Genomic DNA, 25,319 nt, shown 5'->3' on the forward strand with positions numbered 1-25,319 from the left:
GTGGTTCCATTGTGTTGTAACAGTAACACAGAGTTTTTAAATCAGCTGAACACATTTTTTGGGAAGATTCGAAACATCAAATAGTCCTCTGCAAGAAAGCTGTGCCTCATCCTGATGAGCAAATGCTTAGTTTTGACATTACCTCTGCCTGGAGGATGTTCCAGAAAGTTATTATTTGGAAAGAGGCAGGCCCGGGTAATATCCCTGGGCAAATTCTTAGGGAGCGCGCAGATGAGTTGTCTTGTGTTCTTACAGATATTTTCAATCTTTCATTGCAGCAGGAAATAGTCCCTACATGTTTTAAGACTGCAATTATTTTGCCAGTGCCTAAAAAGTACATTATTGTCCAGTTGCACTTATGTCCATCATTATGAAATGTTTTGAAAGGCTGATAAAGGATTTTATTATAGCCTCCCTCCAGCATTTGACTCAATTCAGTTTGCTTACCAGGCGAATCACTCCATAGAGGATGCTATTTCTCTGTTCTCCATCTGTGCTTGGCGCACTTAGAGGAAAGAACTACTCATGTGCAAATGCTGGTTGTTGACTTTAGTTTGGCATGATTATTCCTTAGCATTTAGTAGATAAATCGGGATTTATTCCTTTGTGCAACTGAATTCTTGATTTTCTCTAATAGGCCCCAGTATATGGCAGTTGGGACTAATATTTCTAACTCCATTTTCTTGAGCATAAGCAGGGCTGTGTCCTAAGTCCATTATTGTTCTCCCTGTTGACTCATGGTTGTTGTGCAAGTTTTGCTACCAACTATATTGTGAAGTATGCAGATGATACTACAATAGTGGACCTTATTCAGGATGACATTTAGGATGCTTACAGGGATGAGATAGTTTGGTGGACTGGTGTAATAAGAATAGCTTGGTTTTAAATGTAGGAAAAATAAGACAGATCATCGTTGATTTCAGAAAAGGAAGGCACTGTCATACAATTCTGTGTATTAATGATTCAACTGTGGAGGGGGTTAGTAGTATTAAGTTTCAGGGTGTGCAGCTAACAAGTAGGTTGGCTTAGTCGCTCAAGAGTGAGACGCTGCTGAATTGGGCATAGCAGTGCCTGCATTTTCTGCATCATATGAGACGAGCACATCTTCCTTCCCCTGTCCTTAGCACTTTCTACAGGACAATTGAAAGCATCCTGTAGTATTGTATTACTGAAAAGATTATTGGAAGTTCACTTCCTTCTATCCGGGACATGACATATAAGCACCGCTTGACCAGGATCCACAGTATGGTCAGGGATGCTACACATCCTCTCTATGACCGGTTTTCTTTGTTGCCTTCTGGGAGGAGGTTTCTTACTTTCTAAAAACAGAACTACTATAATCTGTAATAGCTTTGTACCATATAGTATCAACCTCATTAACTCTCAAGACTCTTTTTTACATTATGTCTTCAAAATGGACTGTGATTAATGTATGTGTATGTGTACACCCACAAAAGAGGAAATGCCAGATATCCTAGAGGAGGAAGTATCAAGTGTCATAAAATCAATGAAAAATGGCAAAGCTCCAGGAATGAATGTGTTACAGTTGAAATGCTGAAACCTGGTGGTCTCAGTTTACATAAGATAGTAGCAAAACTGAGATGCCTCAGAAAAGAAAAAATACCTAATGCATGGAAACATACTTAAGAGATTCTTATACACAAGAAATGGGCCCAAGATGATTTAAAGAACCATCACCCAATAAACAATCACTAATGCATTGCTCAACCAAGGCGTAGACACTGCTTACATAAATGTACTACGATTAACATATTTAAAAACAATGGCAACCATTTCCCTTAATGGTCTTAAAGTGGAAATCAACATAGAACGAGGTGTACCACAAGGTGATACAATATCACCTATCCTTTTCTCAACCTGCCTTGAAAAAGTACTTTGCAAACTAGATTGGGCAAAAGATGGAATAAAAATCAAAGGAGCCTGTTTAATTCACTTAAGATTTGCAGATGATATTCTTCTCTTCTCACAAGACCCAGAAGAGCAACAATGACACATACAAGAGTTGCACAAAGCAGGAGAATCATTTGGCTTAAAAATAAACCTGAAAAGAGCCAGGTTATGTTCACCAAAGAAAGAATTTTTTTTATATCTGAAGAACTAGACGTAGCAGACCACTACATATACCTTGGCCAATGGAAGGTGATACAATAAAGAAAATTGAACGATGTGTTAAATGTGGTTGACAGGCATTCAGCAAGCTAAGCATAATTTTCAAGAACAATGTCCCCCTATGCCTGAAAAGAAAAGTTTTCAATCAGTATGTGCTACCTGCTCTAACATATGCCAGTGAAACATGGACACTAACCTCACAATTGAGCCATGGAAAGATACATGCTTGACATTCCAAGACAAGATACAATGACCTGCACATAGATTAGAGAACAAATGAAAATATATGATATCGTCAAGAGAGTAATTGAAATGGAAATGGGCTGGAAACATAGCAAGAAGAACTGATGGCAGGGGGACCACGGCAGTCATAGAATGGATTCCACTTGATAAAAAGTATCCAGAAAAAGAGACTTCAAACAAGATGGATCGATGACATCAGCAAGTATTGCAGGCCCAATTGGCAAAAGAAAGCTCAGTGGTGGGTTCCAACCGGTGTTACCACCGGTTCGCTTCGCGCACATGCTTTGCATATTAGATTCAAATATTCCAAAGTGAACATTTTCTAATTATTTATATGTAAAGATCATCTTTAATGGCACAATCTTTCCAATTTGGCCAACGAAGATACAATGCAAGTGCTATAGCCAACCAATAACATCAGCATAACTGTTTATGGTACCAATATTCAATCAGATTAGAGCTGGAAGGGACCTTAGAAGTCTTCTAGTCAAACCCCATGCTCAAGCAGGAGACCCTATACCATTTCAGACAAGTGACTGTCCAGTCTCTTCTTAAAAACCTCCAGTGATGAAGCAGCCACAACTTCTGATGGCAAGCTGTTCCACTGGTTAATTATCTTACTGTTAGGAAGTTTCTAATTCCGTGTTAGTTTCTATCCACTGTTTCTTGTCCTGCCCTCTGGTGCTTTGGAAAATAAGTTAACCCCGTCCTCTTTGTGGCAACCTCTCAAATACTAAATATTAAAAAATTAAATTTAATAACCCAGCACAGGGATATAAAATTGTTTTAGGGAAAGGCTTGAGTGAAGAAATGGATTTGTATGTATTTTCACAAAGAATTTCACAAAGTCCTTCAAAACCAGCTATTCTCCAAATTGAAATGATGATCATCACAGCCAATCAACTTCATCAGAGGCTCACCGGAATAATTGTAAGATACCTTCCATATCATTCTATAAACTCCAAACATGCACACTAATTTAGAGTCTCCATAATATAACATCCATTTTAAAGAAACTCCAAGAGCATATTAAAGTGGAAGCATATCTACGTGCATCAGTTGAATTCACAGGCTGTGTATAGAAGACCAACTCAGAAAAATATTCTCTTCCAACAAAAAATGCAACACAGGAAAAGAAGGCCAGTAATTCTGAAAAGCCTTATTTTAAATTAGTTTGGGATTTAATATTTCATTTTAGAATTTAGCTTATCTGTGAACTCAGCATGAAGAAGTCTGTTCACAGATCATTTTATGTCTTGTATTTATTTAGAGTTCCTTTTGTTTGATTTAGGAAGATTTTATATTTCCAAGTACAACTCAAAAAGATGAGGTATAATTGCTCTTGCTTTCTTATGGAACACTTTCAAAGCACTCAAAAATTTAGCAGCAGCTACAAAGCATGCAAATTAATCTTGTTTTGTTGTGATACTAAACAAGTTACACATTGCTACCTCCATGAATTTTAATTCTTGATGCTTTACACATCATATTTACGAGCAATTTGGTTCCTGAAGACTAGAATTCCATTCTTTTTCAAGCATGTTTTTCCCCAGACTTAAATGTTTCTTAAATAACAGAGAATAGCATTGAGAAATATCCCGGATGTTTGAGGGGGGAAAATATAATGTTCCAGGACTGAACTGTTTCCCTATGGAATATATTCTACATATCATCTATTTACAGTAATATATTCAAGGAAAATATATACTCAAGGTGATATATTACTTTAGCTGTTTTTAAATTCTTTCAAAATAATGTTTGGATATCTTCTCTCAGTGAACTTGATCTTTCAACAGAATTAAACTATTATTAACTAGCTGTTCTTCAACAGATTGTCTGAACAGCTATGATAAACAAGTCCAAGCTACTTTTGATTTTTATAACCTGACATGCTAAAAGGTCATATAAGATATATGCAATTCAAAAACTATGCATTAAACTTATGAGTGTCATGCTGCAATCTAGTGGGAACAGCAAAGATACAAACATCTAAAGAATTTCCCTTCTTGGCCCTATCTGCATCCATTCATATGCTACTTGCAACCATTTTTTTTTTTTGCATCTCAGTATCTCATGTTGTTATTATTTCCCATCTCAAAATGCATCCCAAATATAAGAGATGTCTTTCCTACCTATTGCTGAAAACAGGGAACTTTGTCTGGAACAGTTGCTAAAATAATGATTTTTTCTCTCACATATATTTCAGGTAGTCACCTATCTGCTATATGACACAATGAAATACATTAGTAGATTCTCCTGTAGAATATGTGTGTGGTCACTAAGAGTCAACACCAATTTGATATTACATAATCAATCAATCAATCAATGATGAAATGTAAACACATCCAGTACCAGTTTGCACCTTATCATGTGTTCCACTCTATGATGGTTCATACACAGGCATTTTACTATAGGCTGGTGTCATTCCTCAATAAATAATAAAAGCATATAGAAAAAAGTGAGAACTAATTACATGGCAATTAACATTACAACATACTAGTTTCTCTCTTCTGAATAAGATGACATTTAGCACTGACGACCAAGTGTACACAGAAGCTATACTATAAATAACCATATGACATAGGATTTTAGTACACATAATGCCACTTACATGGTGCTAAAACTAAGTTTAGGTCCTCGTTTCAACAGAAAGTGGCATATCAATAAATACATAAATACCTAAATTGTTCTCTAAAAGAGAAGTACTTTTAAAGCTGTAAACTGTTTTATAGTTGTTTTTCATATTGAGTTGTGAAATGTGAAGACCTAGAGAAGGGGGAGGGGAGCAGAAAATACATGGGAAAAAAACCTTTTATTTTCCCTCAATGGCTCCTTTATCTCAACTTCCCCACCCATCCCCAACAAAAACAGTGGAAAAACTGAAAAAAAGAGTTACGAAAGTTCACAGTGTTATATATAATACATGCAAAATGCTTAAAGAAATTGTTTCATGTTGGGAACACCAAACATTTATTTCAACATAAACTAAATTTCATTTTTACAATTTTGTGAAAATGTTTTAAGATTTAAACAGTACTATTTAATTTTAAAAAAATTAGCAATACCTTACAAAAGATGTAAAGGAAAAGATAGCTTTAGCTAACAAGTGTAAAGAATGCTGCCTCATTTCCTAGCCAAAAAACCTGAGATTTATTGAGACTTTTATTAAAAAAACTAGTAAATTTATTAAATGAATTTTAAGCATTCCATTTTGCTTGAAGTGGAAAAGAATGAAACTTTGATTTTGGGTTTTACCGATTATATTGATAGATCTTTATAGAAATGGCTTGTTTATATTATTATGAAAAAACAAAAAGTTGTGATTTGATGTTAATGCCTTACTTTACTGCAACAGAGTGAGTTGGAAGTCAAATGTTTTTTCTTTTTTTCCTACCCTTCCTCACTTCTCTTCCCCTCTTCCTCCCCACCATTCTCCTATTTACTTTTGTATTTTGTATCTTATTTTATCTTATAACTCAATAAAAAAGTTAAACCGATAAATGAATTTTAAGCATTCCTGATATAAGATTTAGATAATTCCTTTCAACAGAGAATTAAGTCAATTTACAGTTTAGTCTTTAATAAAGTTTTGAAGTATTTAATTGCAGAACTAAGAATAGGGAAGTTCAACTGTCCTCTTCATTTCCACAGAAACAGACCAGATAATTTGTAAATAGGAATAACTGCTAGGAACTCCAAACCCAAGTCTTCCATATCCACATTAAATGTACTGAATAAGCTGAACCAAAGAATAGAAAGCATTGTTTACAAGTTCATAGGTTGTAAACCATATCAGAGTTTCTTTGAAATGACTTATACTACTGATTGGCACTTATTTAACAAGCCGGCTTAGAGTACTTTGGTATAATTTAGAGCACAGGAATTTATTCTTAAATTGTCATATGTCCATGCTTGACAGTGTATCTATTGACAATAGTCCCTTAAATGTATATGCAATAAACTTTTTTGATTACAATATCAATTATTCAATCCATGTTTAATTGCAAATGCCTAGTATTGAAGCCAAGCCCTTCTGAATGTCAAGCATGAATGCAGCCACTGACTTTCTTCTGTTCTCTGACCTTAAACCATTCAAGGTACAACGCTGAATTACAATGTAAGTCATATTAACATTCAGTATGCTCCTGCATTAAAACCTTCAAAACGGAAACCACAAATATTCAGTAAGATGAATTAAGTTCATTTTCAGGAAATAGATAAAATATTCTTATGCTAATTTTTCTCGAGTGTTTTATACATTAAAATCTTATTTAATTTTATATTTTAAAAAAGTTATAGAACATTAACAAGTGCTTTTAGAGAGGACCAAAAAAAATTTCATATCCAATATATGTAAATCCCAGTCCCATTTAAATTGGGCTACACTTTATTAGTAAAATGTTTTGGTAGCTGACCTTTGGTAGGAATTGGACTGAAAGTACTAGCCTTCTTTCAACACTATCCTCCTGGTTCATCTAACAAGATTAATTCTAGGTGAGATTGGGTGCCAGTAATGGAGCCATGGAGTTACTGCTCAACATCAAAGCCATTATATATAATCCTCCACTGATTTGTTTATTTATTGATAGGATTTATTTATTGCTTCTAGTGTTTAGGCATCTAGACAATACATAGAACTCAGAAAGCCTGTTAGTTCATTAAAAATATCTAGGCCTTAGGAAAGTGTGTGTAGCCCCAGATAATGTATCAGCTACAATATTTTCTAATTCATCCAAACTAGCAACAGATTCATTCAGTTACATTATGGTAAAATACACTCCACCCAGTTATTATTTATTCATTTCAATAAATGGAAAGTGTAGCATCTGGATTGCTAATCTGTACATAATATTATGATAAGATCATGCAAATACAGAAAGATCTACACAAATACCTAGTTTTTCCCAAGTTCATTTTACTAGTAAGTGTCTTAATGCCTGTCTCTATTAAAGATAACTTTTTTCATTACAGATTGTCATGCTTAATAGCTAGAAAAATTTTTTTTGAATTCACCCAGTTTACCCTATTTTTGAAGAAATCTCACTACATTTCCCACACATTAACTCTATATTTACAGAAGACCAGAATATCCCATAGTATTAACTAACTAGAAAAAAAAAACTTCATCTTACAAAATCTATGAACGAAAAGCTACCTGATTTTAGCTAAGAACCAGAAAGAATACTGCTTTACTCCCTGATTTAAGAGCCAAACTCTATTGCTAATGTATAAACTACTTGCACTTTTCAAGCTTAACTGCCATTGACCATGGCTCTAACACTATCATTTGTTCAAACTACTGAAAATATTTCACAATTCTGTTTTATGCAACCTGCAGCAATTGATCTTTGAAGATGGGCTCCATGTCCTCTTAATGTCTTCTATGTTTCCATGGCAATGTTATATTGGCTTGGAATTTGGAGATTATATACAAAACATGTATAATGAGTATGGATGATACTAGAATTTTTTTGTATTCTAAAAAATAAAACCTGAAACATAGTTAGCATGTAAATTCTTACACTCTTTTAACTTGAAAGAAAACTAATATTCCTTATTGGAAAAAAATACATTTCTCCTATTTAAGAAAACATGGAACTACAAAACATTATGAAATATACAATGAAATCTCTGCATCTCCATAAACTACCTCTAACAACTTCCAGAGATGTAAAACAGAGACACCCCTAAAGTACAATATGGAAATCTCAAAAGTACAATATATCCACCCTGTAATCCCTTTCTTCGGGGTAGAATTTGGGCAACCAGATGGAGCTGAGCTAGCCAGATGCCCTTCATGATACTATGCAGTGTTCACAGCAGATTTTTTTTCTTTGTGCCCTAGAAAAGAAACATCTGTCGCTACCTAGGATTGAACTCTCAACCTTCCGAGTGGGAGGCGAGCATCTTCACAATATATTCACAAATAAACAGTAAAACTCACCTGATCAACCTGCTGTAATTCACACTATGAGGGGAAGTAGAAAGAAGGAAAACCCAAGGAAGAAAACTAAAATCAAAACTGTTCCATCCATAGAAAGGAACTTGAACATTCTGCTCTGATCCTCAATCAGAAAAAAAGTCTTAATATTAAGTTAAATTGTAACTTAGCCTGATTACATATTTGCCTGGTATAAACCACAACAAAATTTGTTAACCATGATATGTGAATCTATCCATAGTGGCTTACTGCAATGTATAAATCAAGCTACTATGGTTTAATCAATGTATTATTGTTTTTAAAAATACAGGCTATAATGTGTAGGGATGTGAAAAATTATCCATGCATTCAACAACTAATTATGGGAAGTCCATGTCTGAACTGAAACACCCATTTTTTTCCAGACACAGAACTGACAAAGTATACAGGTAGTCCTCAACTTACAACAGTTCATTTAGTGACTGCTCAAAGTTACAACAGCACTGAAAAAAGCACTAACTTATGACCATTTTTCACATTTACAACCTTTGCAGCATCCCCATGGTAACATGATTTAGATTCGGCTACTTGACAACTGACTCACATTTATGACAGTTGCAGTGCCCAGGAGTCATGTGATCCTCTTTTGCAACCTTCTGACAAGAATGTCAATGGGGAAACCAGATTCACTTAACAACCGTATTACTAAGTTAAGAACTGCAGCAATTCACTTAACAAATGGAGTGAGGAAAGTTGTAAAATCAGGCAAAACTCACTTAGCAAATTTCTCACTTAGTAACATACATTTTGGGCTCAGTCATGGTCATAAGTTGAGGACTACCTGTATTGTGCATTCTATATAAAAGTGTGAAATCTCTTATATGGGAAAGGGTAAAGAAAATAACAAGAATACACAGCAGTATACAGCAGCTAAGGAGAAGTAACAAACTAGCAGAAATTTGGAGGAAACATGGATTAGTAGAACAGCTGCCACTATCAAAATCCGTGGCTACAAGCACAGTATATCTACCAGCCTTCCCATTGCCCTACCTTCCTTTAATTACATAAGGGAGTGCCCTTGGCTTTATGTACTCAGGAGTTCAGAGCAGCAGCAGGCAGACTAGTTGAGTATGCTAGACATGAAACCAAGGACATGTGCTGCTGCAGCTGAAGGGAAGTAGAGAAAGTAAGTTGCTGAAGAAAATCAGCAAGTTAACTATCCACCACTGTATAGCATAACTAACTGGTTTATAGCTTCCTAAATCTTTTTCTACCTCTTCTTAGAGGCCACCAATAATGCAAAATCCTTGAGGTTGAGGTGGTGAGCTAGCACACAGGCGTGTACAACAGGGGGGAAAAAAGTGGGATGCATCAGGCAAAACCTTGACCAAATCTGGAACATTTAAAATGTTTCAAGTTTCAGTTCAGCTGAAGCACACCCAAATAAAATAGTCTGGCAAAATCTGAAAACATTATGTGTTCGTTCAAGTTTCTTTTTTTTTTTAAAGGAGAAGTTCATTTTGGACACATTCTTGTTTTACAATATACGAAGGTCAATTGACTACTTATCCCTACTCACTTTCATTTTTAACCAACAAGTCCATAATTTAAATAATTAAAATTCAAAACTAAAATAAGTAACTTTTTGACTCTATTACTCTAGTGTTAATCTGGAAGACTATACAATTCCTCCATATAGTTCAAATCTGTCATAGAGAGCAAGCTATTACAATATTTGATAGTCTTATTAAATCTACTTTCTTAGGAACAATACATTTAATACAATTCAACTTTTAATATATGACTATGACAAAGGTAAATTTTCATTATTTCTCCTGAGCAAATTAGGTAGTTTTCAATAGAAAAAGCTAATTTCAATCTCAAGGGGTTTTTTTTATTGCCAAAAGCATTGCTTTCCAAAACAAAAGCTGTCATATTACATAACCATTAAATATAAGCATTGAGGAGTTCTTACCTGTAAGTCTGTCTTCAGCCATTTGGAATCAAATCTAATTTGAGCAGCCAAACAAAAGGATTCAGAAGACATTTTCTCTTTTCCAGATAACTGTTTTGCCTGGCTTGGCAACCTATCAATATATATGCACATATGTTTTACTAAGAGTGACAGAATAATCTTCTCAAGTGTATTTGCACATATTTTCTCCCCAGATGATGTCATGGTTTCTTAACAACCATTCACTACAGCAAGTTACAGCAATCCAGTACAGTATATATTGTAAGCAGGGAAACAAGATCATTAGTACTCTGTTGACAAGAGGTCTGTTTATATCACACAAGAGTCCTCCCAAAGCTAGAGTGAAAAACATCCACTTCTATTGCACCATACTATATTTTCAGAAGCTTCTGCTGCTGCTCATCATTCAGGCTTATAATTGGTGCGTGAAATAAATAATTAACAATTATGCAAGCCAACAAAACCAAACCATTCATCCCTGCTCATCCTGAAAAAGTGATGCCTGGAAGAATTAAAACCACTTTCAACTCCACCAATCCACAGCATCTATTCTCCAGTCCCATCATCTAATCTAATTCACTTTAATGAGAGGCTGCACCTATTATTATCATGCATTATTTGGTGGGTTGGTTTTTGTTTTGCTATTTTAAGCTGCAAATCTTTTTTTGCTAACCAAAGCACATACACGTGTGGCAGGGGAAGAGAAAGTGCCATCTTGGACAGCAACCTCCAAAGCTGCAACATAATAGTTGATGGTGTTTACATTTTTGGAGAACCTTTTTCACTTGTCCTGTAATTATTTTGTTAGGGAAGGACTATGGGGTGGGGAAAAGACAAGACCACACCAAACTCTGGAAATATTGACAGAGATACTAGCCTTCAATATTCAAATAAAATAAAAAATTATCCTGAATCTCCCATTATTAAAAAAAAATAAATAAACCCAAAAGGCTCCTTAGGATGAAAGTCACGTTCATGCCTTTTCTGTGCCTCCCGTTCGCTCTTTCATATGGGATGAGCTCCTGGCCTGCCTTCGGTTATTTTCCAACGGTGTTGTTGCTCCTGACAACCAAAGACGCCCCTCCGCCAACCGCCTCCCGCCGCCCCCCAAACAGATGCACCAGCCTCAGCTTCCCTTGGCAATGCAGAGGGAGGCCCGACCCCAAGGGGGTGGGGGAGGCGAGGCCTCTGGCCACCCGAATCCCCCTCCCCAAATCGCGGGATTGCACCCGCACTCACTCAGCTACCCAGCCAGCCTCCGTCGGGCCTCCTTATTCGCGGAAGGGACGGCTTAAGCCCGCAGCGTCCGTCGCCGCTCCGACCGGCCCGTCCACCTCCCACCCCGCCAGCAGCTAATTTTCCCCCCTCCCACCCACTCACCCTGGCCGAACCGGATAGAGGAGTAAGATTCACTTCTCCTATGGACCAATCGGGAAACAGCACAGCGAAACGATCCCACCAATCTCCTTTGAGGAGGCGGGACACTTCGTCTTCCGTAGAGGATCATAGAGAGGGTTCGGCACAGATGCTTCTGTTTTCCGTAGAGCGCCGGTTGTGTTGTGCGTATAAAGGGCGCTGCGGAAGGAACCGAGGGAGTCTGGAAAGGGAGAGAAGGGCTAAGTCCAAATTGGCCTTGGTTTTGCTTTTTTTTCCCCCTCCATCGATTCATTCATTCTCCCCACCCCGCTGCAAGAGACCCACTGAACGGCCACTTTGTCTTGTGTTTTGTATTGCAGTAGTAATGCCGCTTAAGGCAGTTCCTCAGAGTGCACTTTATATATAGTATAGGGATCGCCTTTCTTACAGAAGCGTGCATTTTATTTATTTATTTGTCCATTTATATGCCGCCCTTCTCCGTAGACTCAGGGCGGCTTACAATGCATTATAGCAATAGCCTGCATACTTTTTTCTATATATACCTGCTTATTAGGGCTTTCGGGGGGGGGGGCCCTAAGCGGTGTTGTTCTATACAAAGTTGGCTTATTGCCCCCACAATCCGGGTCCTCAATTTACCTACCTCGAAAGGATGGAAGGCTGAGTCAACCTTGAGCCTGGTGAGATTCGAACTTGCACTAATTGCAGGCAGCTGGCAGCTAAGTGCTAGCACTTAACAGCACTTTAATCCGCTGCACCATCGAGGCTTTTGACTCAGAAAATGCAATATTAATTTATAGTTGCATGTTAAGCTCTGGGGTTTGTATAATTCTGAAATAACAAAACCCAAGGTTCAATACAGAATCTTAATGTGGTGATCATTTTTTTCACTCGCATAAACTTGGGATAAGATACTGTGAAGTTGGCAACTGTGCTTGGAATGTTGAATGTTGTTAGTGATCAGTCATGAAAGTTAACACTTTTTAAGAAGTTTCTACTGTTCCTATCTTTTGTTTTGCTGTTATTATTTGACAATTGCATGGACATAACTCTCAAAGATAAATTGGTAATGCTAAATGGGTTGATACAGATGTGTTTTTTTAATCTTGCATACTTCTTTGCATGATTGTGTATCTCCCACACATCAGGCTTGCCTTCCAGGCACTCTCACTGCCATAAGCCCAATTATCACCCAAATACACATTGAACCGTAGAGTCTGCGTAATCAAGCTGCACTTTCTCATCTAGACTGTCAGCTGAATATTTTAGAAAGGAAGTATTTTTGACAACTTTTTCTGCTCTGAAATATTGTACTCTGAAATACTGTCTGCTAAAATATTCTCTCCAATGCCTACCCTGAAGTTTTATATGTATGACTTCAACCAACTGTGGAATCTTAATGCATATATGTTCCCCTCATCCCTCACTTCTGTTAATGTTAAAACAATTTCAGTCTTACATATTTAAGTCCTCAAATTTCTCTCCCTACGCTCATCAGAATGAGAACTATTTATTTTTCAAACATATTTGAGATTTCCTTGAAAGATTGTCCTCTGGTGAAACTTTGGTCCAGTTGCCATGATTTAACCTATTCAGATACTTTTGGCCTGGATGATTGAACCTTCATTTACATAACTCTGGTGAGGTATTTTTAACATTTTTCATTTGTAAATATTATCCCCTTTACTCTGTGAAGTAAAATGGACTGATTAAAACTTGTTAGATAGCTTGCATGATAACGTCAAACACAAGCAATGCATTTTTTATTTACTAATTTTAAAAATATCATGCTGCTCTTCATTTTCCCAGAAATTACACACACACACACACTTACACTTAAGCATTCTACACATTTTTGTTCTTATGAATTTATAATTTATTTTTAAAAATAATATTGCTCTTAAAAGTAACCTTCATCCAGCTATCCTTAGTAGTCTTAAATCTAGTTAGTGAGAATTAGTTATCCCTTTCTAATACAGAATTTTACCAGGATGATGGATGAATGTAAATATACAAAAACTAGGGAGCTTTTTATCAGCCACCATTGGGATCCTCTATATGTTGAATCACACATATATGTTTTTTCTCATGGATTCAGGAACATTTGTGAGACAAATGTTGAGCTTAATTTTTCATTTCCATTGTTGCCTCCATCAGATTATTTTCCTATATCCATTCAATTGAGAGAGAAATAGTAGTATGGGAGGTTCAAAGACCAATTACAGAGAAGAGTTGAAAATGCCCACTGCATTCTTGAAGTGTCCCATGTAAGTCTAGAATTATTATCACAGCAAACATGTTTCGAAGATCAAGTGCTTCCTTTCTTGGACCTTCTGAATAAGTCTGGGTTAAGATAGGATTACATCATATCTCTCAATGTGAAACTCTTGCAGTCTGCTTTTAACTTAAGAAAAGGTATTAATATTTAATTCATCTAAAAATCATCCACATTTTCCTGAAAGTAAGGTTCTTAGAATAGATAATGTTTATAGCTTCACAAGCTATTTTAATTAGCTGTATAATGGTGCTTAGAACCAACATTATTCGAAGCACTAAAAATAAGCATTCTAATTATAGAATGAGACCCAGCTACAATAATCTTGCTTCCTTTGAGCAGTGGATACAGGTATCACCTGTGAAGCTAACACAAAAACAATTTTTATAGGAACAAAGCAGAAATATTCCTTGAAGTACTGGTAGCCATTGTTCTTCAGTTCAGAAGCACTATGGTTTTGCCTTCAAAGAAATACTTTCCAATGAGTAAGATTCACACAAATCTCTCTTTCTAATAGGCATGAGACTGCAATTCCAATCTTTTCATGCTTATGAATCAAGGTAGGAATTGCTTTCATTTCTTTCTCTTCAATAGCTGGAAGCAGAGCCCTTTTAGGCTTCCTGCCCATTCTTATGTTCAGCTTTTGTGAGCAGTCTGTTCTCAATAAATGTAATTATTTTAATAGAATGAACAGCACTAAGAACTACAACAGAAGTAAATATGAAATCATTTTACTGAACGTTTTCTATAGACATATATAGTCTTATATCAGAGGTCTTCAAACTTGGCAGCTTTAAGACTTGTGGACTTCTGGGAGTTGAAGTCCACAAGTCTTAAAGCTGCCAAGTTTGAAGACCTCTGTCTTATATATTAATCTTTACATACCTATCATGTTATTGCCTGTCAGAGTGAGCAACATTAGGCACAGCACAGAAAAGAAGCAGTAAGACAGGGTCATGTAAGGAAATACAGCTAAAATGAGTACAGGTAATCCTAGAATTATGACCACAATTAATCCCCAAATTTCTGTTGCTAAGTGAGACAGTTGCTAAGCGAGTTTTGCCCCCATTTTATGACTTTTCTTGCCACAGTTAAGTGAGTTACATGGTTGTTAAGTGAATCGGACTTCTCCATTGACTCTGCTTGTAAGGAGGTCACAAAAGGGGATCACATGACCCCAGGACACTGCAACCATCATACATTTGAACCAGTTGCTAAGCAGCCAAACTTCGATCACATGACCATTGGAATGCTGCAATGGTCGTAAGTGTGAAAAATGGTCATAAGTCACTTTTTATAGACATTTTGGAAATTTCTTTCCTCTTATCATTATACAGAATGGTCAAAGGAGCACCATACATCTTTACCTTACTCCATACTCAATGTTGAACCATTCCATGTAGAAGTATTTAGGAGGCATTTTGTTTATTCTTACACATGTTTTACTTCCATCACACAAAGCTTTGCTTACATTCAGCAACCAAATTTCCTTCCCCGTTGCATAAAAGGTTTTATCATTGAAGCCTATTCACTTCATCAGGTTTTTTTCTGACCTAACAAACATGCAGTAACCTTTTTCTCAGATTCTTACAGTGCATTTAAAAATATTATATAATTGTCAATTTTAAAACAAGCGTGAAAACAGCTCTGTGACACAAACAGTTGTGATACAATGATATGGGAGATAAATCAGAAATTTAATAGTGATTGCAAGTACTTGGAGCACAGTGGCTCAGTGATTAAAGATGCTGAGTTTGTCAACTGGAACGCTAACAGTCTGAGTTTAAGACCCAAGGTTTGTGCAATACTGTGAACTCCAATTACTTACCCCAGCTCCTGTTCACCTAGCAGTTTGAAAGCATGCAAATGTGAGTAGATAATTAGGTATCACTTCAGTGGAATCACTTCTGTGAGCCTTTGGTGTATAGCCATGCTGGCCACATGATCATGGAAATTGTCTTTGGACAACACTTGCTCCCTTGGCCAAGAAACAGAGATGAGCACCATACCCTAGAGTTGGACACAACTGACAAGGAAACCTTTATTTTACTCCCACCAACAACACAAATGCATCAAACACAGTTTTGTTCCAATAAAGGAGAATATTTGTATTCACAGTTTTGTTCCCAATAATTTCAATAACTCTCCTATCCTGAGCTCTGTAATGCTTCAACCTGGAGAATTATCTTACTACGGTAGGTACATACAACAAGGACCTTGAAAAATAAACCAAGGATGGGTTATCTGCAAATACTGGGTGGCATTGCACATACCTGCAGATAAACCATGGCCAGATTATATGAAGTCATGCACCTCAAGTATGTTGGTCTTAACTCAGGGATGAAATCCAGCAGGTTCTAACAGATTCTGGAGAACCAGTAGTGGAAATTTTGAGTAGTTCGGAGAACAGGCAAATACCATCTCTGTCTGGCCCCAGAGTGGGGTGGGAATGGAGATTTTGCAATATCCTTCCCCTGCCATGCCCACCAAGCCACGCCCACAGAACCGGTAGGGAAAAATTTTGAATTTCACCCCTGTCTTAACTGTAAGTAACTGTAATGATCAATGGCTGCAAGGAATTAACTTGAACACAGCTGAAATATAATATAAATGACATGGCATTTTGATCCTTTCTCTCCTTCAGAAGAGCTCAAAACAACATATATGGTTCTTTGCCCTTGACAGAGATACTATTTCATTTCCATGCCAACCATGTCAGGATGCAGGTTTGTGCTTGATCCAAAGTTAATCCCTGAGCTTCATTTGTTCTGCACCTAATTCTCCTCAATCTTAATCTGGTATGCTCGAATCACCGTATCAGGCTAGCTAATCAGATTTGGTGCACCAGGCAGAAATCGATCTTGTTGCTTCCAGCTCTGTTGCTGGAATTATTTGTTCATTTTTTTAAAAAATCAGAATTGTGAGTGTTAAGCACACAAGTCAGAAACAATAGATGGGACTGAAATGCTGACTGGAAATGGGATCAGCGCCAAGTGCAAAGATAGTCTGTTTCAAAAAACTCAACTAACAGAAAGAGGATCACATGAGCTGCATTCAGTCTCCAAGGCAATAAAGAGAGCATTGTTAACTTCGTCTGTTAATTCAGGGTTAGAGTTTTCCTGTAAAAACATTGCATAATATTTTGATATCTGACTAAAATAAAATTTAAAGTATAGATCAATACGTTCTTAATATGATCTGGAGGGGACTTCTCAGTAGGTGGCAATAAATCAGGAAGTTTTCTATTAACCATAATTTCTCATTTCATCTAAGCTAAGATATTATATTACATTAAAATAATTACATTACAAAAACCCCAAATTTAACCCATATTTTGAAGTTACTGTATAATTGCAGATTTTGCCAAACTCAGAACTATACTTCTATACTTCTATTCAAATGAAACAAAACTTGAAAATGAGCAAATGGCTAATATGCATAATATTGATCATCAGCATAGCTGATCATTTGAAGCTGCATTGCATATGAATGATCCCAAGTCTATGGACAAGAGTAATATGCACCATTTTTAGAGAAACAATACAATAAGAAATAACATGTGACAGTAGTTCTATGACACTGAACACTTAGAAACTTTAATCTAACTTTCCATAAACTATTTCTAAGAAACAGTCTAGGGCTGAACTTTAGGTTGGATCATACAGATATAATTTCTTCTTAAAAATAGTGCAGCTTCTTTATCAGGAGCTGCTTAGCATGGAAAAGCATAATGGCTCACTATGGTACAATCTGCCTCTTTTGAGTATTTATGTTCCCAATTTACTACAATATGCTCTAGCTATAAACAAGCTATAAACAAACAAAGATGAAAGGGCAACATGATAAGTATCTGTTCATTGTTGCACAGTTGTGGTTATCATTTAAGGCAGCAGTCACCAACGGTGGTCCAGGGACCACTGGTGGTCTGTGAGAAATTTTTGGTGGTCCACAGAAAAATTATTTGCATTTTTTATATCGCACTATATACTATTTATCTTTTTTTAAGAATTCATATTAGTGGTCCTCAGGATTTAAAATTATTAATTTAGTGGTTCCTGAGGTCCGAAAGGTTGGTGACTCCTGATTTAAGGGGAAGGGTTTTTATGTATCTCTATTGCAATCTAGTATTTCCATGGATTTGTGCAGTCCAGATACATGTATAATTCCTTATAAAAGAAAAGGAACTTGGTGGGTGGGTTATTATTATTATTATTTATTATTATTATTATTATTATTATTATTATTATTATTATTATTATTATTATTATTATTATTATTTTGCTTAGTGTGATCAATCAACCCAACCATTATGGTTTTATGGCTTCTTGTTTTGTGCTTAATTCAGCCAATCGTAGTTTATTTTAAATATCACAGCTTTGTACAACAGGTGAATTAAGCACAGGGTGGGCAATTAATTTTCCCAAGGAGCCACATGACAAACTGGGACTGTTGTGGAGGGCTGAACCAATAGGGCTGTGAAGATGCACAGGTATGCTCGCATGCATATAGATAAACTGAAAAAAAAATAGTAGTCACCTTCAAAATAAAACAATCCATGCAGGCTGGACAGGGACAGCCAAAAGGCAGGATTTAGCCCAGGGACCATAAAACGCCCAGGTCTGATCTAGCATATGAATGCAGTGGCTTCTTAAAGGCTAATACATGTAACACAAGCCTGTTTGGTATAGTGCTGTGATGGCGAACCTATGGCACGTGTGCTGGAAGTAGCACACAGAGCCATCTCTCCGGGCACACCAGCCGTCGCCCATTACTCTCACATGCACACCAGCCAGCTAGGTTTTGCGCATGCATGCATGCCAGCAACCAGAAGATCAGGTGACCGGCGCACATGCATACACCGGAAACTGGAAGCTCAGCTTCCCGGTGCACACATGCACACTGGGGAACTGCTCTTCTGGTTTCCGACACTCCCACACGTACACGCTGAGGAGCTGCTCTTCTGGTTTCCGGCGCTCCCATGCACACACTCCTGTTTCGGCACTCAGTGCTGAAAAGGTTCACCAACACTGATATAGCGGTTAAGATACAAAGCTAGAAACTCAGAGGTCATGAGTTTTAGTCCCAACTTAATCAAAAAGCTAGCTTGAATGGCTTTGGACCAGTCACTTCTTAAGAAGGAAGCAGCAAACCTCTTCCAAGAATCTTGCCAAGAAAACTGCAGGGAACTGTCCAGGTACTTGTCAGGAGTCAAGACTGATTTGTAGGTGTGCATGTACACAAAAAGCCTTGTGATATGTTGGGCCACTTCATCAAATATATGTATCCTGAAATTTCTTTCAACTAATAAAGTATGTCATGAATTTAGACTTCATCTGATGGTACAGTTTTGTTCAAAGTTATGTTGTTCACTTTTAAAGATTCAAAACTTGTAAGGCCTACATTCATGTGTTAAGACTGCACTCCTAAACAAAACATTATTAAATTGGATTTAATTCCATGTAAGTATAATTAATATAATTCCCCTTGTATTTAATAATTTCCTCCTTCATTCCTCAGGAGTCATACATTTCATATCCCTGATTTACACAGTTTGAAACTTGTTTATCTAAAGATGATTTTAACCTGACTTCCGGGTAAGTGGGTTAGACATTTCTATGAGTGGCTCCACAAGTGGAGGCAGCACTGTGATGAAATTGGCAGCCAGGAGCAAGATTCTGTCTGGTGAAAATCTCTCTGGAGAGATTGGGGAATTGCCCACTTGCACTCTGGAAGAGCTGCTCCACACAAGGAGATGACAAATTGAGATTATTGTGATCAATTGCAAGCTGGATGGCTTTGGAGCACAGGGATTACCAATGCACTTTAACTGCTGTGCAGCTTTATGGATATATGCCTGGCACAAACTTCACTTTCATAAATACCGTTGTATTTTATTAATTTACTACTTTAGAGATTTTCAACGGTAGGGAAGATCAAAGGTTCTTGGTAAATTTCCTTTTAGAATTAAGAGGAAAAATGATATAATAAAGGATTTTTTTAAAGCAAAAAAAAAAAACATCCTTAAGAACGTGATTTAAGAAAATTTTAAACAAATGAAGGGGACTATAATTTTAGCAAATAGAACAATATTTTTTCTAACATTTTTTTTTTCTGAAAATAGGAAAAATTTTGATTTTCAATGTATGTGCATATTGTATCTTTCAGATATTTGTTTTTTGCAGAAGTACGTACTATCCTCCATTGTTCTGCAAGAGGAGTTGTTGACTGTCTTGGTGCTAGGAACGGAAAAAGTACAAGTTTCTGAGGCCCATCCACCATTAATTTACACTATAGAAGGATTTTGCTCTTTTTTAGAATTTCCTTTAATATATTACTACAGTACAAAGCATATGTAATACATTATATTATTTTGATACATATTGGCTAAAAATTATTAAAACTCTCATGTCTATATAATCTAAACCTTTACAGATAGAAAAGCGTAGTATATCAGTGTTAACCATGATCAGAAATGCCAATATTTAATATTAGATCGTTTAGATTTTATATCCATAGTTGAATATAACATTAATTAAAAGATGCAAATTACATCAAAATATTTGTTGTACAGAACAATAAAGGTTTCTGTTTTAAGTGGAATATTAAATACTGAGATTCTCACTGTATTGTTACTTACTATTCTTTGAGCATTTGCCAAGGGTTTTGCACTAATGATGTCAGCACTTTGCAATTCCTCTGTGTTGGGGATCCAGCACTCTGGGCTTCTACTATGCTTGGTCTGATCTTCACTCAGCTGATGAGATTAGTAAATTCTGAAATTTACCATTATCATTGACAAATCTTACCATAGACACAGTTCTGTTCCTGCTGCAGACCTTCTCCTCTGCCTTTCAATATTCTTAGCATCTTCTTAGGGTCTCTTTCTCCTTTCTCCCCTCAGACCCTCTTTCTCAGCTTTTCTTTTTCCTCCTGTTTTTCTTCCATTGCAACCTTGTTGCATACGGTTGTCCTATTTTGTCCTATTTCGTCAGTGTTCTAGTGGCTACAGGCAAGATGAATGGATTCCTTCTCTGGCTTTGCTGTCATGCCCATTCCACCATCTGTAGCCAGCAGGGAAACATCCAGTAATTAGGGCACTGTACCAGGAAACAATGGGCCTCACTTTAGGACTTTAGGCTGGTCAATCTACCAACCTGCACCCCATTTGAAGAGTTGCTAAGTTAAAATAATATGAAATAAGTGAAAGAGAAAACCTCAACATGGAAATCATGCCAAACCAATCTTACTCCATTCTTTGACAAAGTGACTAAATTAGAAGACCAGCAAAATGCCATGGGCATTGTATACTTAGACTTCAGCAAGGCATTCGACAAAGTAGACCACAAAAAAGTGGGATAGATAGCATCCCCATCAGATGTATTTGTAACTGGCTGACAAATCATACTCTACGAGTAGTCCTTAATGGTACTACATCTACATGGAGGGAAGTAAGCAATGGGGTACCACAAAGTTCTTAGCACCAGTACTCTTTAATATTTTCATAAATGACTTAGATGAAGGAATAGAAGGGGAACTCATCAAATTTGCAGATGATACTAAGCTAGCAGGAATAGTCAACACCCTAGATGATAGGCTCAAGATTCAAATGAATCTCAACAGACTTGAACACTGAACCCTATCTAACAAAATGAAATTCAATGTAGAGAAAAGTAAAATCTTACACAGGCAAGAAAAACTAAAGTACGCATACAGATTAGGCAAACCCTGCCTTAATAGCAGTAACTGTGAAGGGGACTTGGAGTCCTAGTGAACAATCAATTAAATATCAGCCAGCAGTATGTGATGGCAGCCAGAAAAGCCAATGCAATCCTAAATTGCATTAACAGAGGGATTGAATCAAGATCATGTGAGGTACTAATACCACTCTATAAAGCCTTAGTAAGATGACACCTAGAATACTGCATCCAGTTTTGGTCACCACACCATAAAAAAGATGTTGAGACTCTAGAAAGAATGCAAAGAAGAGCAACAAAGATGATTAGGGGGCTGGAGGCTAAAACATATGAAAAATGGTTGCAAGAATGGGCATGGCTAGTCTACTGAAGAGAATGACCAAGGGTGACAGGATAACAGTGTTCCCATATTTGAGGAGCTTTCACAGAGAGGAGGGAGTCAACCTATTTTTTCCAAAGCACCCAAAGGCCAAACAAGGAACAATAGATGGAAACTAATCCAGGAGAGTTTAAACCTAGAAATAAGGAGAAATTTTCTAACAGTGAGAACAATTAACCAATGGAACAGCTTGCCTTCAGAAGTTATGGGTGCTTCATCACTGGAAGCTTTCAAGAAGAGACTGGATAGCAACTTGTCAGAAATGGTATAGGGTCTCCTGCTTGAGCAAGGGGATGGGCTAGATGATCCACAACAGGGGTGTCAAACTCATGTCATCATGGCATCAACAAGTGATGTATCGGGACTTTTTTCCCCTTCACTAAACTAGCCGTGGGCGTGGTCAGCATGTAACACATCCAGCTCGTGGGCCGGGAGTTTGACAGCCCTGACCTACAACGTCCCTTCCAACTTTGTTATTCTGTAAACAACCCCACAGAGAAGGAGGTTACAGATGCCAATGACTGTAGTCTGAATAGGTTCTGTATAGTTGGATAACAGAAACTGACCAAGTGCCAGGGAACTTAGTGGATTGGGAAATGCCTGATTTCACAAACACTGGCAAATAAGCAGGAAAAGCCCATTTCCTCCTTATGGTACACTTTTAAACAAGGCATAGAACAAACAACCAATTTACAATAAGCAAAACATCAAAATATTGGAGGCAGCCCATAATTCAAATGGTCATACAATGAAATTCTAAAAACAAACATTGCCAGCTAATTAAACTAACCATTTTACAATAATTGAATCAGTGAAGCCAATTAAACATGTAACCCCATCCCCTACTAAAATACCAATAAAAGGATTCAATTAAATAAAGAATCCATAAACAACCAAAGATGGAGGCATTATTTTCCAGGCACTGCAATGAATTAAAGCAAGACACATTTTGGACTCATATTAAAGCTGTTTAGGAAGAAGATATGAGGATAATGTTCTATGGGCCAAGGACAAAAATAGGTATTGTAGGACAAAAGCCTGCCATAGTAAATAGAACTGGAGACATAGTCTTAATCTTCCCTGGAAGAATTCTGTTCTGTTCAGATGGCAGAAGACTAACGAATTGTTTCTTGCAGAAATATTATATTATATTATATTATGCAATTTATGCAGCCCAAAATCTAGAATGGTCATTTCAAAAGATCTTTGACTTACTTTGCTTCTCTTCTCTTTAATCTGAGTAATGAAATTAAATAAAATAGCTGTGTGGGGGTGCATGCCCCAGCATACGTGTATGTTATCATCTATTACCGAAATGAAAATTTAACCAAGAGAATGGCATTTCCTTTCCCAATAAAGAGATAACCAGAAAACATATTATGCCTTTTTGCTGAAACCCCATTTTCATCACTTCATTGGGTGATGAATGTTTTCATTTCTTAGTTTACAAGGCACTGCACAATATGGGCTTTTTCACAACTCAGTACATTTTTCCCCCATGAAGAGGGAACAGGATAGATATTTGAGAAATATGGTCCAATTTGATTGGTGCTGGTAGCATTCTTTTTATAACATAATTTCCCAGGCAGGCTGGCTTACTTCATTTATTTATGATTACTGATTTGCAGATCATGGTATGTTGGTAATCATGTTGCATATATAATTTTTCCTTCTGTTAATTTGCTTGATATAATAAAAATAAAAAAAAAGGAAAAGGAAAAGGAAGAGAGAATAGAATGAATATAAAAGTTGGGTGTTAATCACGTGAACAAAGAAGAATAGTGTATAAAGATATTTGGGTTTTTGTTTTTTGCTGATTAAGAGGTATTTCCTGTAGTTCTAGTTTAAACACTTTCATCTAAACTAAATGGTTCAAAATAAATCTCTTTGTCTGGACATTATAAGAGCATAAACCGTTTTTTTTCTAGATGAAACTATTTATTTGTCAAGTTCAAGTTAAGATACTGGACTCTCCTTCATTGGAGTTGTTTAAATTAAAGCTCATTTGATTAATAGTCAGAGATGCTATATTAACAGACTCTTACAGTGGGTATAGAGGTGATTAAATTGATTGGATTTTTATGACTGCCCAACTCTGCAGAGGCTGTGGGTGCTTTACAATGTATGAAATACATAATTAAAAACCCTGTTAAAAACATACCCCATGGACAAAACAACAATGACATTCAAAAAGACTCCATAAAAACCCCTACACAAGGCTGGGCCAAGTCCAGGTCCTAAGAGCATTCTGGAGAGTAGATTATATACTGTACATGATGTATTAAGAGGTTGGGATTTCCTTATCATTAAGAGACATTTCTACTGCATTGTTGATAGAAATGTTTTGTGTGTACTGTACATTGGATTATTTCAGATCAGAAGTGAACAAAAGTAAATTCATGCATCTTCTGAGTTGGTCTAATGCAGAAATTGCCCAAATGTTTAGTTATGGTAAACAATACATAACAATTTATTTATTTATTTTTATTTTTAAATATTTTCAACTTCAGATTTTATAAACACTTAATCACTACTTGAGGATAAATGAAAGAAAATGGGTGTGTAATTCTCTCTCTCCTTCCCCCAAAGTTCAGTGGTGAATGTTGGTAGATGGAGTGTGGAGTCTCATTCTTCAAATGAAAATGTCAGATAATCAGATAACAATAATCAGATCATCAGATAAACAAAACAAAGCCATTGTATCCATTGGCCTCTGCTATTTATGTATGCATATTTAAGACCAGTACAACAAATGTTAGGCAAGAAGATGAGTTGATTCCCTGGAATATTTTCCCCCTGCTGGCTCAGGGAAAACTTTTGTTGACCTTGTGATTTGAAGCTGAAGCGGAATAAGGTTCTTTTGGCTTAACGAAGTTTTTGGACTCAGTTCGTTCTTTTTCTACAATCGTTAAACTGTTTCCTGGAAGGAAAGCCTCGTTTTCACGGGACCTGCTTGTCTGGGGAAGAAAAGCCTGGATAGAATTGAGCATTTCAATCATAAAGGTCCCCGTAATTTGCGTGCGAGGATTGCTTTGCGGAGACACCTCAGCGCTAAAAAAGAGCAACGGTTCCAGCCCGTAACAATACTTACCTAAGCTCTGTGTTCTGATTGACGGCACCGGCCTGCATGAGCATGACGTCATGGTGCAAGGCCATGATGTCATGGTGCAGAGTGCGGGCTACTTACTCACTCGCATCGTACGCGCCGTTTGCTGACCCGCCTGTTCCTGCGAGGGACTGCCGAGACCAGAGACTGGGTCCTCTGCCCGAACTCCGTTCTCCTCCCACTTCCCTTGGCTGTCAGGGCAGAGACCCATCGGCTTTATTGA

The 25,319-nt window shown here is 36.9% G+C and overlaps 1 protein-coding gene and 1 long non-coding RNA gene across 2 annotated transcripts in view; both read right to left on the reverse strand.

The window, feature by feature from the left end:
• Positions 1-10,374, reverse strand: part of HERC2 (HECT and RLD domain containing E3 ubiquitin protein ligase 2) — a 108,965-nt gene extending 98,591 nt beyond the window's left edge. The window contains exon 1 of the mRNA XM_070943385.1: positions 10,269-10,374. Coding sequence (XP_070799486.1) covers positions 10,269-10,340 — 72 coding nt within the window. The 5' untranslated portion in view covers positions 10,341-10,374. The remainder of the gene's footprint in view (positions 1-10,268) is intronic.
• Positions 10,375-15,604: 5,230 nt separating this feature from the next.
• On the reverse strand, positions 15,605-25,298 carry LOC139316386 (uncharacterized). The gene is made up of 3 exons (XR_011600365.1): positions 25,082-25,298; positions 20,724-21,014; positions 15,605-15,943 (listed from the first exon to the last, which is right to left on the reverse strand). It is a non-coding gene; the product is annotated as an uncharacterized lncRNA (long non-coding RNA).
• Between the last annotated feature and the right edge of the window lie 21 nt (positions 25,299-25,319).

Source organism: Pituophis catenifer, unplaced genomic scaffold, assembly GCF_029215685.1.
Source record: "Pituophis catenifer annectens isolate HBS135680 unplaced genomic scaffold, rPitCat1.0.hap2 SCAF_4, whole genome shotgun sequence".
NCBI classification, from domain to species: Eukaryota; Metazoa; Chordata; class Lepidosauria; order Squamata; family Colubridae; genus Pituophis; species Pituophis catenifer.